This window comes from Lipotes vexillifer, unplaced genomic scaffold (genome assembly GCF_000442215.2).
Source record: "Lipotes vexillifer unplaced genomic scaffold, Lipotes_vexillifer_v1.1 scaffold4, whole genome shotgun sequence".
Taxonomy (NCBI): Eukaryota; Metazoa; Chordata; class Mammalia; order Artiodactyla; family Lipotidae; genus Lipotes; species Lipotes vexillifer.
The window spans coordinates 3,326,447-3,341,768 of record NW_006785876.1 but is presented as its reverse complement, the minus strand read 5'-3'; the positions used below and the strand labels follow the sequence as shown (position 1 = coordinate 3,341,768).

Genomic DNA, 15,322 nt, shown 5'->3' with positions numbered 1-15,322 from the left:
ATCCTGATCCTTTCATGTGACTCATTTTCTCTCTAGAAGTTTGTAGCATCTGTCTCCAGTTCTGAAATTCCATGATGCTGTGCTTTGGTGAGGGTACATTTTTATATGCTCATTGGCCTGTTCAGTTTGGAACTTATGTTCATCAATTCTGGGAAATGTTCTTGAAATACTTTTTAAGGGATTTTCTCTTCTCCGTTTTTTCTGTTTACCTTCTTTGTTTTTGTGTCTTTGCTTACTACACTTTGGGAGGATGTCTTTAACTTCCAGTCTTCCTGTTTAATTTTCACTCCTGTTATGTTTTAAACTCTCTGAATGTTCATTTTTATAGCATCTTATTCTTATTTCATGGATGCAATATCACATTTCTCTGAGAATAAATAATTTTTTTTTAAGTTTCTTTCTGTCTGCATAACAATTTCCTCCAAATTGCTTTCATCTGTTTGTTTTGACCTCTGTTTTTCACATTAGATGCTTTCCTCATATGTCTGTGAATCTTTGGGTTTCTGGTTTTCTTTTTTAGTTTATTTAGTTTATTTATTTATTTTTGGCTGTGTTGGGTCTTTGTTGCCGCACGCAGGCTTTCTCTAGTTGCAGCGAGTGGGGGCCGCTCCTTGTTGTGGTGCGGTGGCTTCTCTTGTTGCGGAGCATGGGCTCTAGGCACATGGGCTTCAGTACTTGCAGCACGTAGGCTCAGTAGTTGCGGCACACGGGCCCTAGGGCTTGTAGGCTTCAGTAGTTGTGGCTCGTGGGCTGTAGAGAGCAGGCTCAGTAGTTGTGGTGCATGGGCTTAGTTGCTCCACGGCATGTGGGATCTTCCTGGACCAGGGCTTGAACCCATGCCCTCTGCACTGGCAGGCGGATTCTTAACCACTGTGCCACCAGGGAAGTCCCTGGGTTTCTGCTGAAGCATGGAACTCTAAAAGCTTTGCAACTGTGGGCAGGCCTTTGCTGCCTCTGCCCTTTAGAAACCCTTGATGTCCGAGTCCTTCACCCAGTCCCCTGTAGTGGTCCTGCCTCTCCTACATCAGTGTTTCCTCCAGCCCAAAGGCCCTCCATTTTACTCACTCCAGAATATGCATCTCCCATCATCTACAGTGGTACAGGGAGGGGAAGGGGCCTGCCTGCACAGAGTAGGGGAGGGATTTGGAGGACTAACTGCTCCTTAAACTGACTTTCAACTAGTTTGCTTTTTTTTTTTTTTAATAGACTTTATTTTTTAGAGAAGTTTTAGGTTCACAGCAAAATTGGGTAGAAAGTATAGAGAGTTCCCGTGCACCCCCTGCCCCACACATACCCAGCCTCCCCCATCATCCACATCCTCATCCCAGGGGACATTTGTTACAACTGATGGACCTACAGTGACATATCATTGTCCCCAAAAGTCCATAGTTTACATGCAGGGTTCACCCTTGGTGTTGAACATTCCATGGGTTGGGACCAATGTATAAAGACAAATATCAACCATACAGTCTCACAACGAGTATTTTCACTGCCCTAAAAATCCTGTGTTCCACCTATTCATCCCTCCCTCTTCCCAGCCCCTGGCAACCACTTACATTTTACTTCTTAAAATTCACCTTTAGGGCTTCCCTGGTGGCTCAGTGGTTAAGAGTCCGCCTGCCGATGCAGGGGACACGGGTTCGTGCCCCGGTCCGGGAAGATCCCACATACCGCGGAGCGGCTGGGCCCTTGAGCCATGGCCACTGAGTCTGCGCGTCCAGAGCCTGTGCTCTGCAACGGGAGAGGCCACAGCAGTGAGAGGCCCGCGTACGGGAAAAAAGAAAAAGAAAAATTCACCTTTATCCCTGCTTCTAGAGGTAACCAAGGTAACCCATGCCAACCCTCCCCTGAGCTCTGGGCCCTGAGTGTGGAGTGGGGGGAGGCAGGGAGATTGCCTCTCAGCTGCACTCTTCACTGGCTGAGGACTCAGCTTTCTCTGCCCATCCTCTCTCCAGCTTCTGAAACTTGTTGCTGTTGTCTTCTCCCTTGTTCCTTTTTTTCTTGCTGTGCCGTGCATCTTAGGGGGATCTTAGTTCCCCAACCAGGGATCGAACCCAGGGATCTTGCAGGGAAAGCAGAGTCCTCACCACTGGACTGCCAGGGAATTCCCTCCCTTGTTCTATTCTGTTTGTTTCTATGAGTCTACACCCTAAAACAAGCCTCTCTACTGTAGTTTAGCAGGGCTTCAGGATGGATGGCTGGAAGGGAAACGCATGAGCTCAACTGGCCACCTTTTTTTTATTTTTTTTGTGTTACGCGGGCCTCTCACTGCTGTGGCCTCTCCCGTTGCGGAGCACAGGCTCCGGACGTACAGGCCCAGCGGCCGTGGCTCACCGGCCCAGCCGCTCCGCGGCACGTGGGATCTTCCCGGACCGGGGCACGAACCCGTGACCCCTGCATCGGCAGGCGGACTCTCAACCACTGCGCCACCAGGGAAGCCCTGGCCACCTTTAATTAGAAGCTGCTCCAGCTGGATTTTCTGTTGTCACCTCAAATTCAACTTGACGCAGACACCCCTCCCCCACCCGCCCCATCTTCTCCTGCAAAATAAGCTCCTTCTCTTACGAGATTCTTAGTAGGTTCTGATTTCTGCCAGTGGCTTCCGCTGCTCTGTTACCTAAGGCTTAACACCACAGGGTCCTCTCTGCACCTGTGCGTCCCTTGCCTCCTGTTCATGAAACTAGTCTCCCCTCTGGTGTCCTTCCCATTTCCCCTCCTCTGTTCACAGAGGCCGCCCAGATCCAGCCTCTCACACCCAGGCCTGAAGGAACGGCCTGTTACTGATCTTCAAGCATCCTCCCTTCACATTTAACCTACGAAATGTCTTCAGACAAACTTGCCATGGTCATGTCATTCACGGCTCAAAACTATTTTGTCTAGAGTAAAAAGTGCCAATTTCTGAGTTAGGTAGGGGAGTTTCTACAATATGACTCCTATCTGCCTCTCCTGGCCTCATTCTCCTGCTAGGACCGCTGGGCATGGTTACGGCCACTCTGAACACACTGGCCCTTCCTGACTCTGTTCCCTCTGCCTGCACACCTTTCAAGACTCAGCTTAAATGCTGCCTCTGACACAAAGCTTCACAAGCTATCCCGGGGAAGTTGCCAACACCCTCTTCTGTGTTCCCAACCTCAAGTCGAATGTCCTAGTGCCATTTTTCTTTTTTTTTTTTTTAATTAATTTATTTATTTTGGCTGCGCCAGGTCTTAGTTGCGGCACGCGGGATCTTTAATTAGGCATGTGGACTCTTAGCTACAGCATGCACGTGGGATCTAGTTCCCTGACCAGGGTTCGAACCCGGGCCCCATGCATTGGGAGTGTGGAGTCTTACCCACTGGACCACCAGGGAAGTCCTGTATTGCCATTTTTTGGCTTACATATCTGTCTCTCTTTGGGGTTCTCTGAGGGGAGGGACTGTGTCTTATCCATCTTGTACATTCAGGGCTTAGCTTGGTGCCTAGCATACATTAAGTTCTCAATAAATGTTGAATGTATGAATGATTGACTTTATAGCTACACTTCATTATTTGTGTCTATTCTTTTCTATGCTGCTGCCTTCATTATCAGTGTATTAATAACCCTTTGATGGGAAGATCGTTTTAATAATTAAACTCCCTGCAAGTGTCATTAGAAGGACCTTCTTTGTACCAAAGATTGCTCACAGCAAAAGGGAATGTTCTTTCTGCATGTCGCTTGGCTTCATTTACTATTTTACTTCTTTACATATCCGTGTTCTTTCTGCAGCTGCTCTGTAAGCCTCCCGAGGGCAGGGCCTGTGCCTAGCTCTTCCTTCCAGCATTCTCCGTAGCACCCAGCGCCAGCCTGGGTAGAGAGTAGGGGCTCAGTGAAGATTTGTAGATGGAACGCGTGTGCTCTGAGGTGGGGGAGGATAAGTGGGCCGGTCTGGGGTGACTCTCTGATGCGGAAGCAAAATCGGGAAGCCCAGCTGGGCCTGGGTCAGGCCTGGGAGGAGGGAGATGGCAAGGACCAGCGTGGACCATGGGAGAAGGCATCTGGGAACAGCCCATCGCAGCCACGTGTTCTTTGGGAAGCAGCAAGAAGAGGGAGATGAGGACGGCGGGAGAGGGAGGGAGGAGAGGGATGTGTGTGAACCGGGGGGCAGTGGGGTGGGAGGTGACCAGTGCAATGGGGGAGGAGCTAAGTGGGTGGGAAGGCCTCCGGGCTCAAGGCCTCAGGGCAATTTCTTCACTCTAGGGGGCTGACCAGCCCCGGTCCCCGCCACTCCCCTGCGTCCCGTTCACCTCCAGAGCCCCACTTTGCAGTGTGGGCATCAGAGCCACCTTCAACTTCATTGCTGCTGAATCTTCCCTGCTCCCTCCCTCCCTCCCCTGGTGAGTCCCATGACCTGATTCCAGACTCTCCCTCCCAAAGGGGGCCCCACCCCTCTTCCTGAGCAGCTGTGGTCGAGTCCTGGGGGAGATAATGAGAAAGGAGATGTGAGAGACACCTAATCTGATGGAGCAGGGAGGGTCCACTCAAAGGCACTCATGGGAGAATCAACAACCTCTGCTGCCCTCTCCCCACCCCGCTTAAATACGTATCAGAAAACACAAAATCATTACAGCCGAGAAAACTAATAGCAAAACCTCTTCTTGACATTCCGTGGCGGTGTCTCCCCCCCTCCACCTCTGGGTGCTCTCTCCCTGTGCTGCTAAACTCAGTGAGAGAGAGATTCCCCCCTGGCCTCTGCTTCTGCTCCACACAGGGACTCCTTCACGCAGCTCTCCTGTGCTCTTCCTCTCCTCGGAAACTATGCTGTCCTAGGGTGCCAGGGGCCTCCTGTTGCCAAGTCCATGTTGGTATCGGTGGCATGGAGCCCGAAGCTGTCCCTGGCCTTGCCTTCCGTGAGCACTGCAGCCCTGCCACTGCAGAGCCCCTGCCTTGGCCTCGGGACCGCCCTCTCACCAGTTCTCCCTCCTTGCCCCCTGACCATCTCTGTCTTCCTCCACGGCCACGCCTCTTGCCCCACGACCAGATGTGGGCCCAGATATGCTTCACCAAGGTCCATCTCTCCAGCCCCTCTGCACAGGGCCAGCTGGCTGTCCTGCCCCTCCCTGCAGGCCCAGTTGAACATCGAACCTCTTCCTTGGCTCTGTCTTGAGCCCAGAGGGGCTGAAAGCATGCGATTTCTTCCTCTGGCCCAGGACCCAAACCTTGGAACCATTCCTCTTTTGTTTTTAAATGAAATATTCCAGCCACACAAAGGTACAGGGAATAATGGCATGAACCCCTGTGTTCCCACCAGCTGGCTCAGGAATAAACCATTATTGCTATAGTTGAAGCCCCTTGAGTACCCCTCCCCATCGCATCTCCCCTTCCGCAAAGAGGCATCCACCATCCTGAATTTGTTATTTATCATTCCTACAAATTCTTTAAATGTTCGCTATATGTGTGTGTGCCTTACATGATATATAGCTTTCATATGCATGGCTTTAAGCATTATGTAAAGGGCAGCACTATGTATCTTTCTTCCATTTTCTCCCCTTCAAATGTCCCCTGCCGATGACAAGTCGCTCTGGTGTATCCCTTTTCTCTGCAGTCTAATATTCCATTGTGAAAATGTGCCACACTTGATGTCCCCCCCGTCCTGTGAATGGACATTTCAGATGACACTCAGCTTAGGTCATTCTGGACATTTCTTCTCTCGTCTCTTCTCTCGTGCAGTCACCTGGTCCCAGTGTCTACTCTGTTGTTCAAAAAGCTTCCTGATATCATTTTCCAAAGCAACCTCCCTATTTGGGACTCCTTTGCCCGTCACCTGGACAACCCCAGTAGCCACCTAATGGCCCCCGCAGCCCCAGCTTAGCCCACTCGTCCCACAGCTTTCTCCCCGCACCTGATGTCAGTCGGTTCCCCTCTGCTCTAAACCCTCTCCTGAGCACTGCCCCTGGCCCCTAGCCTGGACTCCCAGCTTGCCTTTGGACCCTCCAACAGTCACTCCCACTGGCTTTCCAGTATCATCTCCCAGTCCTGCAGCCTCTCTGGCCTTCTTGACTCTCCCCTAAATGCCCTAACCCATCCCACCCCTGCTTTCTCTGGGTGGTTGCCCCGCTTGCCAGGCTCTCCTGCTGAGCCTTATCTTTCCCTCCAGGCTACTACAGTGCCATATCCTCTCCGAGAAGCCTCCTCTGAACGCCTCTGCAGGCCACAGCATGACGTCATGGAAGCACGGATTTCGCCCCTGCCAAGCTCACTTATGTATTTATTGAAGTATCAGACTGTCCCCCCGTGATGTAAACTCCTCGGTGACACGGGCCACAAGTTTGAATCTTGAGCAGCATCGCTTCTGACAGGGTGTCAGCAGGCGTGGGCCCGTATGCATGCTTCACATCCGCGATTCCATTTAGTTCTCCCCTCGATCTCCTGAGGAGTCAGGGGTTCTGACGACCACTTTATAGACAAGGACACTGCACCACAGTTCACGTGCCGGGGGCCTAGCCCGGTGCCAGAGGAGGTGAGTGTGGGGCGGCAATGACAGCGGTGGGCTGGGTTTCTGCCAGTCCACTGGCTTCTCTGCCCCTGCCTCTCTCTCCTCACTCAGCCCATTGTTTTCTGCCACGTGAACCTCCCCAAAGCTCCATCTAGGTCTACCTACAAGCTTAGAACGTTTCTCCTCTCCCGGCTTCCTACCCAAGTTTCCCCATCCCAGCTGCAGCCTCTCTTCCAGGGAGTCCTCCAGGAGTGCACCGGTCCCCTCACCCCCACGGTAATTGGCATCCAAGACCACATTTTGTTAACAGCTATTATGTGCTGTGGGCCTAATATGCACTAGACATGTTTTGATATGCTGTACAATTAGTATTCTCAACAAGCCAGTGATGATCGCTCCACCCCAGTCTACAGACGAGGAAACTGAAGCCCAGAGAGGTCAAGAAGTTTTCCCAAGGCCACAGAGTCAGCAAGTAGCAGAGGCAGGATCTGAACCCCTGCAGGCCCTGAGTTTTCTCCCCTGCGGTCCTCGGCACTTGGCTGATCACTGTCAGTTTCCCAGCCAGAGAACCAGCTCTCTGAGAGCTGAGTCCCATGCGTCTCTGGTGTCTGCCCACCCGTGTTCCTGCGTTTGGCCTGCTCCTGAGCCCAGGCAGTGCCCTATGGAGACAGTCTGAGTTCCAGGTCTGAGAGCAGGAAGGGCCCTGACCCCTAGCAGGGGTAGAAGCCTTCTACTCAGGGCCAGGAGCTCCAGAATGCCCACCCCACCCTGTACCAATCTTGCTAATTTGACCCATCTCCCAAAGGTGGCCAGTGCCCCCTCCCCACACCCCCTCCCCAGCCCCTCTTGGGTAGGACAGAGGGCCTTTCAGCCTTGGCTGCCACCGTGACTACCTTCTTGGGAGGGGCTGTTTTTCTAAACTTTTGAACCTGAGGTGGAGGCAGACCGCAGGCGTGGAGGGGACCTGGGCCTGTGTGATGGGATGTCACAGTGACTACCGTGTGGTATGTGTCCCTGCCCTGGCTGGCCACAGGATAATTGCACGCTTTCAAGATGGAAGGGATCTCTTGGTGTAAACGTAGCTAGCTAATTAGCAGCGTGCGCGCGCGCGCGCGCGCCTTGTGACTCTGCACCCACTCCCACCCCTGCCCAGGGGCCTCTTTGCCTTCACTGCTCAGACTCACTCCGTTTTCCAGCAGAAGGCCCCCCAGTACCCCCCTACCAGCCTGACTAGTTTTATAGAGCGCTTCAGCCTTCTTTCTCTGGTTCCCTCTGTCCCTTCGTGACATTCCAAGCCCCAACTTACCTCATTCTGCCTAGAGAAGAACAGAGTTCTGGGGAACTCTGAATTCAGGGCCTGATTCCTGGCTCTGAGGCACTCTGTACCTCAGTTTCCCCTTTGGGAGTCTCCAACAAGGGGTGGGGGGCACGCCAAAGTGTATAGCGTCACTAGAAAGTTGAGACTAAGGCACCGAGCCGCTGCCTTCCCTTCCCCCATTGCAAACCAGATTCCTCATTCATAACGCTTCATCTGTTAGCCTCTGAGTCCCTGAGTCTCAGTTTCCTCATCTGTCAAATGGGGATAATAACAATATCTAACTCAGAGCTGTTGTGAGGATTACACAGAATATAGGGCTTCTAGAATAGTGTGCGGTATGCGATAAGAACGTTAAATGTTAGTAATTATTGTTGCCATTAAAAATCTTTACTGAGCCCTTTGTGGTGCGCAGTGTAGTAGGTTCCAGAGGCATCATCTCTCCAGATCACGCTCATTTCTCTTCTATTTCTGCTCAGGGCGCTTCATACGTCACAAGTTGGAGGGGGTCTGGAAGCTCCCAAACAGCAGGAGGAACCCTTTTCTGCCCTAGGCTAGAGACTGCTCTCAGGGACATGGGGTTGTAGGGCCGTGGTTGTCACAGGAAGTTGAGCGCCCTCTCCCCACACCCCCACCTCCCATCCTGCCCTGGAGGGCAAGTTTGCCCAAAGAGGAGCAGAAGCTCGGCTTTGTCTGAAGCGCCCTCTGCTGGCCATCGGCGAAGGCCTTGGTCAAGGGCAGCGAGTTAAATAGAAGGTTGGGGGAGGTAGAGCCTTCTGAATGTGAAGGGAAGGGGACTTCTGCCCGATGCAGAGCCCACAGTGCCACCTTCTCACCCTCAAAATGCCTGGCTTGGAGTATTTTTTTTTTTTTTTTTTTTTAACCAGCCTGAGAACAGTTTCCAAAGACAGCTTCTCTCTCCCCTGGTAAATGCTGAAATAGACCAGGGCAAGCAGCCAGCCAGAGCTAACAACCTGCCCCCCCCAACAGCTGCACAGAACAGTAGGAAGGAGAGCAGCTAGACAGCATGCAGAACTTCCTGACAGCAAAACATGGTCGGGGGCGGGATGTGGGAGGCGGTTCTTATTTAGAAGAAGGTAACGATGTAATGATGGGGAGGAGTGTCCCGCGTGGGATCTGTCAGATCAGAAAGGAAATAATTATTGAGTCTGTACTCAGAAGATGGAGGCCCACAGCAGCCTCCTGCTTCTCAAATTGTAAGACCTTTTCTTCTCTGCCAACACCTGGGCTAGATCTTCACCCCATGTCCAAATGTACTGACCAGACATTTGCCGGATCCCTGTGGGAGGGAATCAAATAAAAGGACTCAAGTTTGAAGCAGGAGTTAGATCACTGGAAGGACTGTCCTGGAAGTGAGGCTGGGTGTATCCTTGTCCCTCTGGAGTCTCCCATGTGGGAAGGATGCTCCCAGGGCCAGCCTAGAAAACAAATCTTCCGTGGGTGGAGTAGGGAGTTTGGCAGCCAACACCTCTGGATTTTCTAGAAGGCTGGTGGGTTCCAAGGGGAAGAGGGGGAGGGGTAGCGGCGGCTGCAGTGAAGCTGAGGGCAACTGCTTTATCGCGTTGTAGAGAATGCCGTCGTCCACACCAATTATAGTCCTACCGTACAGAACCCTGGCGGCCTCCACGGAGGGCGAGGTGGGGCAGATTACTGTATTATCAGTGCCACTTGTTCATAGCGTCTGGTGGGCGAGCTGGTGGGTGGAGGGTGGGGATTCTGAGCCCCCAGGCTGAGCTCCCCTGGCCTGACCCGGCCGGGCCCCTCCTGAGATGCCCTCTGAAAGGAGGGACAGGGGATTCACCCTGGGGTCTACAACAATGTCCAGAGGATTAGAGCAGGGGGAGGAGGCAGGGTGGACAGAAAGTGGGGAGAGTGAGACAGAAGGACACAGATGATGGCTGAAAGGAGTAGGAAAGGCCTGAGACCCATAAGTCAGTGGAGACTCAATCTCCAGCTCCTGCTGGCTCTTTTCTGCTCCACTTCCCTCAAGCTTGGCTTTCTTAAAGTTCCAGCAGTTTGGTGATTTGTGGGGTTACTGATTCCAGTTCTGCTGCTTTCTCAACATCGTCCCCCCTCTCTCCGCACTTCCGCCAAGTACACACACTCCTTCCTGTGCCCTGCTCTGGAGGAGGGAGTGTCTGGAAGGTGAACACAGCGCGGGGAGTAGGGAACTGGCCGATAACCCAGTAACGGCACTGGGGTCTGAGGAAGGCGGAGGGGGCTCCCTTGTTGGGGTGGGGCAGCAGATGGGGAGCCAGGACTTAATGTGGGCTGATGTGATGGTGCCCCCCCGCCTCACCCCGCCTTTAACAGCCTGCACCTTTTCCTCCCCTAGCTGCCGGGGTCCAGACTGCATGGGCTAGAATAACCTCTTTTTCGACCTGAGCCCACCAGTGCTATGACACTGCACACAGGGGTGGGCGAGCATTTCAATGCCACACACACACACACCTATCCAGGTAGCCCCCAGGAAGACACGGGTGATGGGCCCAGAGGACACCTGGGCATGCGGTCCTGCAGCAGGAACCCTCTCCATCCCCAGAGGAAATCTACTCCCTGATGAAAACATCCAGGCCAGGAACCTGGATTTCAAACCCCACGAAGGAACCGGGGCAAGGAGCTGTGACTTTGAGAGAAAACAGGAGAAAGATGGAGAGACCTGGTTTGAAATTTCCGAGAATGCTAAGATGACGGATGGAAAAGGGGGCCAGGTGGAGCAGAGAGGAGCCAGAGCCCTGGCTGGGATGAACGTGGAGGTGCCGGTGCCCGGGGCTCAAGCCCACTCCCGTACTTGCAGGAAGTGCCCTTTCAGGAGCCCCCAGCTGTCCAGAGCCATCCTTGTGCTTTCACGCCCCTGCCCTCCCTCCCCTTGCTGACACACGCAGGGCCCTGTGAATAGAGGACGTTTAATATTTCTGTGCTGGTCAAACAGAACACAGGTGGGGAGTACATAGGGGAGGGGGGAGGGGGCGGAGGGCCCCCTGCCTCTTGGGAGGGGTGGCTTGTGAAGGGGTGTATGTGGGGGGTTTCTTGGGAAATAGTCCAAGGAGTCTTCTCAGCAAAGGGGCCTGGCCTGGGGTGTCCTAAGCATCAAATACACCCAGTCCTTGGCCTTAAGTTGGGGTCCCCCATAGGGGGTCTGTGGAGAGTCTCACTTTTTTTCCAGCTCCTTCGCTGGAATCCACACTCCCAGTGTGATGGGGGACTTGGTCCTGGAGAGAGGGGTCTGGAGAGCCCCCAGTAAGCAGCCCAGGGTTGGGAAGAGGGCTCCCGTGCCCACCGCCCAAGGGGCTGAGAACCCCGCGGGGTGCCGAGGGCTGCCCATCTACTCCCCTCTGCCTGCTTTCCTTCCCCCGGGCTGGGCAAGAGCGGAGGGGGGAAGGTGAGCAGGGCCGCCAACCTCTACTGAGTCCCAGGGTCCTCAGGGTGGGGTGGAGGGAGGGTGGAGAGAGAGGGTCTTGGCCACCAACAGACACTGTAAACTTTGGTTTAAAACAATAACTTAAGTTGGGGAGGGCTTCCAGCCTGGGGCCGAGATGGGAAGCGGGATGAGCAGGGGCTACGGGAGGCGACAAAGGAAAAAGCCAACAAAAAGTTTTGGTTTTTGCTTCCGGCATAAGAAAGGTCTTTGGTCATCTGTGTAACGCGGGGGGGTGGGGGTGGGGCGGGGGCACAGGGAAGGGGTGCTGAGGGCGGGTGAGGGAAGACGGCGGTGGGGGACCTGAAGGCTGGGGCGCACTCATCGAGAAACGCCCACCACGGAGTCACACAGTGTCCCAGTGACGGGCCCTGCACGCCTGCTAGAATGGACAGACAGGGGGGGGGGGGGGGGGGGGGGGGGGCACGGGGAGGGGGTGCTGAGGGCGGGTGAGGGAAGACGGCGGTGGGGGACCTGAAGGCTGGGGTGGGAGTGACCTGTCGGGTCACAGCAGCCACCGTATTCATCCCACCCGCCCCTCAAGCCTGGTTTCAGCCTGGCCTTTCCCTGGGACACAGGCAGATGCTTCCTGCAGTCCTGGCACCACCTGGGGCCCCAACTCCAGCCTCAAGGGCAGCTTGGCCGCCTTCAGCGGGTCCACCTCCATGAGTGCACCGGGCACAGGCCTCTGTGGAGGAGGTGGGCGCCGGGCCACTTTCCTATGCTCCCTGGCCTGGGGGGCAGCACCCAGCCAATGGGAGTGGAGGCCCAGTTCGGCCTGGACGGGACCTGGAACCAGGCGGCCCTGCTCCCATGGAACCCCCCAGGGCACTCCACTCGTCCCCTCCTCACCAGCTGTGGCTCTTGATCGGGCACAGCGGAGGGGCAGGTTTTTTCTGGGGTTGCTCTGAGACTTTAGCTGCCCCCAACCCAGGCCCGGGCAGGGGTAGGAGCGGGGGCGGGGCTGCTGCTTCACAGTAAGGACGAGAAGGTGGAAGGGGGCACAAATTAGGGAAACGGGGGCCTCTGGCCAGAGTATTGCCAGAGCAAGGGAGGGGGGGCCCTGGGTGTGAGAGGGTGGCTCAGCCCGCCTGCGGGTCTCCGTGGCACTGAGGGGCCCCGCGGGGGCGAGCTGGGGGGGGGAGGAGGGCCCTCCTGCTGCTGCTGCTGGTGGTTGGGGGGCAGGGGAGGCGGGATTCGGATGTGGGCGGGGGAGTCTGAGGAGGGGTCTGGGCCCTCCGTGTCCTCTGCCAGTCCCAGACCAGGGGTTCTGTGTCCCCTCGGGGGCGGCCGGTCCCTGCCCACCCCCTGCACTCCGAGCGAGCGTCGTCGTAGGTCAGGTCACCTTGGGAGTTGCTGGCCCAGCCCCCCCCTCCGTCTGAGTCCTGGAAGTGCCTTGAGGTTGGGCGGGGCGAGGAGTCGGGGTAGGTGGGGCCTGGCTTTGGGGGGGGGGAGGGAGGGGTCTCACCCCTGCCCTGCCTGCCCCTTGAGGCCCTTAGGACAGTTCCTCTCCCGGCAGCTCCTCCTCCAGGTCCCTGTCTTCTGGAGGCCCCGAGGTGCTGGGGTTAGGGGGCCCCAGGGGGGGTCCCGGCCGCCTGTCTTCCTCCGCCTCAGCTGGCTCCTCTTTCACCTGCACCTGGTGGCTGTGACAGAAGGGATGATGTGGGCACCCTGGAGGTCCTCTCCTGCCGGCCCCAGCCCAAAATGCACCCAGGATCTGGGGGCGCAGGGATGTGTCCAGAGTTTGCCTCCCCAGGACCCCCTCATCTCTGAGACGCTGGGGCCTGACGTTTCAGGTCTGGTCTCCCTTCAAAGGAAAGGAGGTCTTGGGATGGACAGAGATTGCCTTTGGTTGGGAAGGAGAGAGGAAGGGAGATGGCAGAGGATGGAGAAGGGAGGGAAATAAAGAGTGTACGGGGCGGGGAGGGGAGCAAGGAGAAGGAAGAGAGGGGCCACCTGCCCTGGGAAGAGAGCTGTGCTGAAGGTGACAAGATGGGGATCCCAGCTGCAGGGGGAGAGGAGTCTGCCTTCCTGATGCTTGCGGGGGGCACGGCGGTGGGCTGGGGTCCATGCCACGGGCTCACCTGTACTGGGGTGGGGAGAGGCGAGGGGGGCTGCTGCTGCCGTTGCTGGGCAGCGGCTCCATGGGGGCGCCCATGTCGTCATGGCCGAGGGGCAGGAGGCTGCTGGCGGAGCCAGGGTTCAGCATGCCGGGGCTGTTGAGGAGGGGGAAGCTGCTCTCGGCCAGGGCAGCCTGGAGGGCACAGAGTTGGGGCCTGTCAGCGGGCTCCACCCAGTCAAGTACTGTCCCTTCCCCAGCCCTAGAGAGCCTCCCATGTGCCCACGGGCTGGCAGAGGTCTGGCATCCCCCCCCAAGGCCAGAGCTCCGAAGCTGAGCTGCCTCCCAGCTCTCCTGAGAACCTGGGCCTGACTTCTTCCCTTCCCGGGAGACAGAGGACCCTCCACCCCCTGCCCCCGCTGCCACCCCAGATCTGTAAGCCAGGGAAGGGATCACCACTGGCTACGCCAACCTACCCGCTCTGTGCCCCGTCTCTGCCAGGGAGGGTGGGGGGCTGTCTCTTCTGAAGACCAGTGTGCTGGAGGGAAAGTGAGGGGGTGGGAGGGCACTGGGCGGGGACCAGTCCGCTACCTGGTAGCTGGCATTAAGTGCTCCGTAACTGAGGCCCGAAATCATGTTCTTCACCAGCGTGGGGCTCCTGGAGGAGAAAGAAGGCAGCGTCTGCTTCATTCATTCTCTTGTTCCTCACTCCGGTCTTGACCCTAACTGAGGGCGTGCTCTGTGCCAGGGACTGTCCCATTCATTAATCCTGGGAGGCCAGAGTCGGCTGTGCCCCATCTTACTCAATCCTCCCACTGACCTGGCACATCTGGGACCGAAAGCCCCCTTCACAGGTGAGCTGCCGGCGCTCCTAGGGGCCCTGGAATGTGCCCAGGGTCTCAGGGCTGAGAAGTAGGACCCAGATCCCTCCCAGTGTCTGCCTCCACGTCAGGTGGCCCAGTATTTTCTCTCTAGTCTAGATTTCCCGATGTCTGGCAAGGTCCGAGTGATAACCTCCATAGTCCCCTACTGTAAAATCCACTTTCTTGCCATCCTGAATTTTGGGACATCCAGTAAGCTGTGTGCTCAGCCTGTCCCCACATGCTCCACACCAAAGGCTTTTCTGCACAAAACAGTGTTTAGGCGTTGGGTCAGGAAAAGCAATGGCTTAAGGCCATCCTTCCACAGTGACTATCCCCAGTTCAGAGGGTGTCTCAGAGAGGTAAAGGAACTGGCCCAAGGTCACACAGCTGGTGAGAAGCAGAGGTGTAATTCGAGCCCAGGTCTTCTGATTCCAAGTTGATAACGGGACATGGAAGATTCCAAGCATTGTGACTGGCACATGGGGGCACTCAGAAGGGAATGGCTTTCCTTTTCGGGTCCCAACCCTGCTCCAGCACCCACAGCTGCCTGAGGGTAGAGAAGCTCTTGTCTGGGGTGAAGGAATCTTTGAGGGGTACAGGCATCCACAGAGAGCCATCTAACTTGCTTCAGAGGCCCAAGATGCACAGGCAAGCCCATGTGGGGTGCTCGGTGTGGGGAGGTGGTGGCGCTGGAAGGGAGGCTGAAAGAGGAAACCTCCCCCAGATTCCTCAGTTTCCACTGAAGTGCTGCACGGTAGAGGTCAGAGACCCAGCTCTGCCAGGAATCTGCTGTGTGACCACCCTCCAGCCCCTTGTCCTCTCTGGGCCTCCTCTCCCTGTAAAATGAAGAGGGGGGGCCTGGAGATCTCACAGACTGGCTCATCCTGCAATAAGATGGGGGAGAGTGGCCCTGGGGATGGCAGCCCCCTCCTCAACGGCCACACTGGCTGCCATCTGCCCATGCCTCAGCTCCGGCCGGGGCTACTCTGGGCTTCTGTCTCTCTCTGGTGCCAGGTTCCCCTCAGCTCCTCCCTCAGTCAGAAGCACAAGGTAGAAATGTCCTCTTCCTAATCGTCTGAGATTCCAGGCTCTCCTGGGCTCCTTCACCCCTTTCCTACCCCCACCCCCGACCCCACAGTGGGAAGGATCGGGGCAGAGAGGTACCCTGGAGAGGTCTGGTGGGGGGGGGGGGGGG

General features: G+C 56.0%; 1 protein-coding gene across 3 annotated transcripts in view; it reads right to left on the bottom strand.

The window, feature by feature from the left end:
* Positions 1-12,700: 12,700 nt before the first annotated feature.
* The window catches only part of FOXP4 (forkhead box P4), a 36,230-nt gene continuing 33,608 nt past the window's right edge, over positions 12,701-15,322 (bottom strand). For all 3 annotated transcript variants that reach the window (XM_007458197.1, XM_007458195.1, XM_007458196.1), the window contains 3 exons: positions 13,856-13,922; positions 13,290-13,459; positions 12,701-12,848 (listed from right to left, as the gene is read on the bottom strand). In XM_007458197.1, coding sequence (XP_007458259.1) covers positions 12,701-12,848; positions 13,290-13,459; positions 13,856-13,922 — 385 coding nt within the window. The remainder of the gene's footprint in view (positions 12,849-13,289; positions 13,460-13,855; positions 13,923-15,322) is intronic.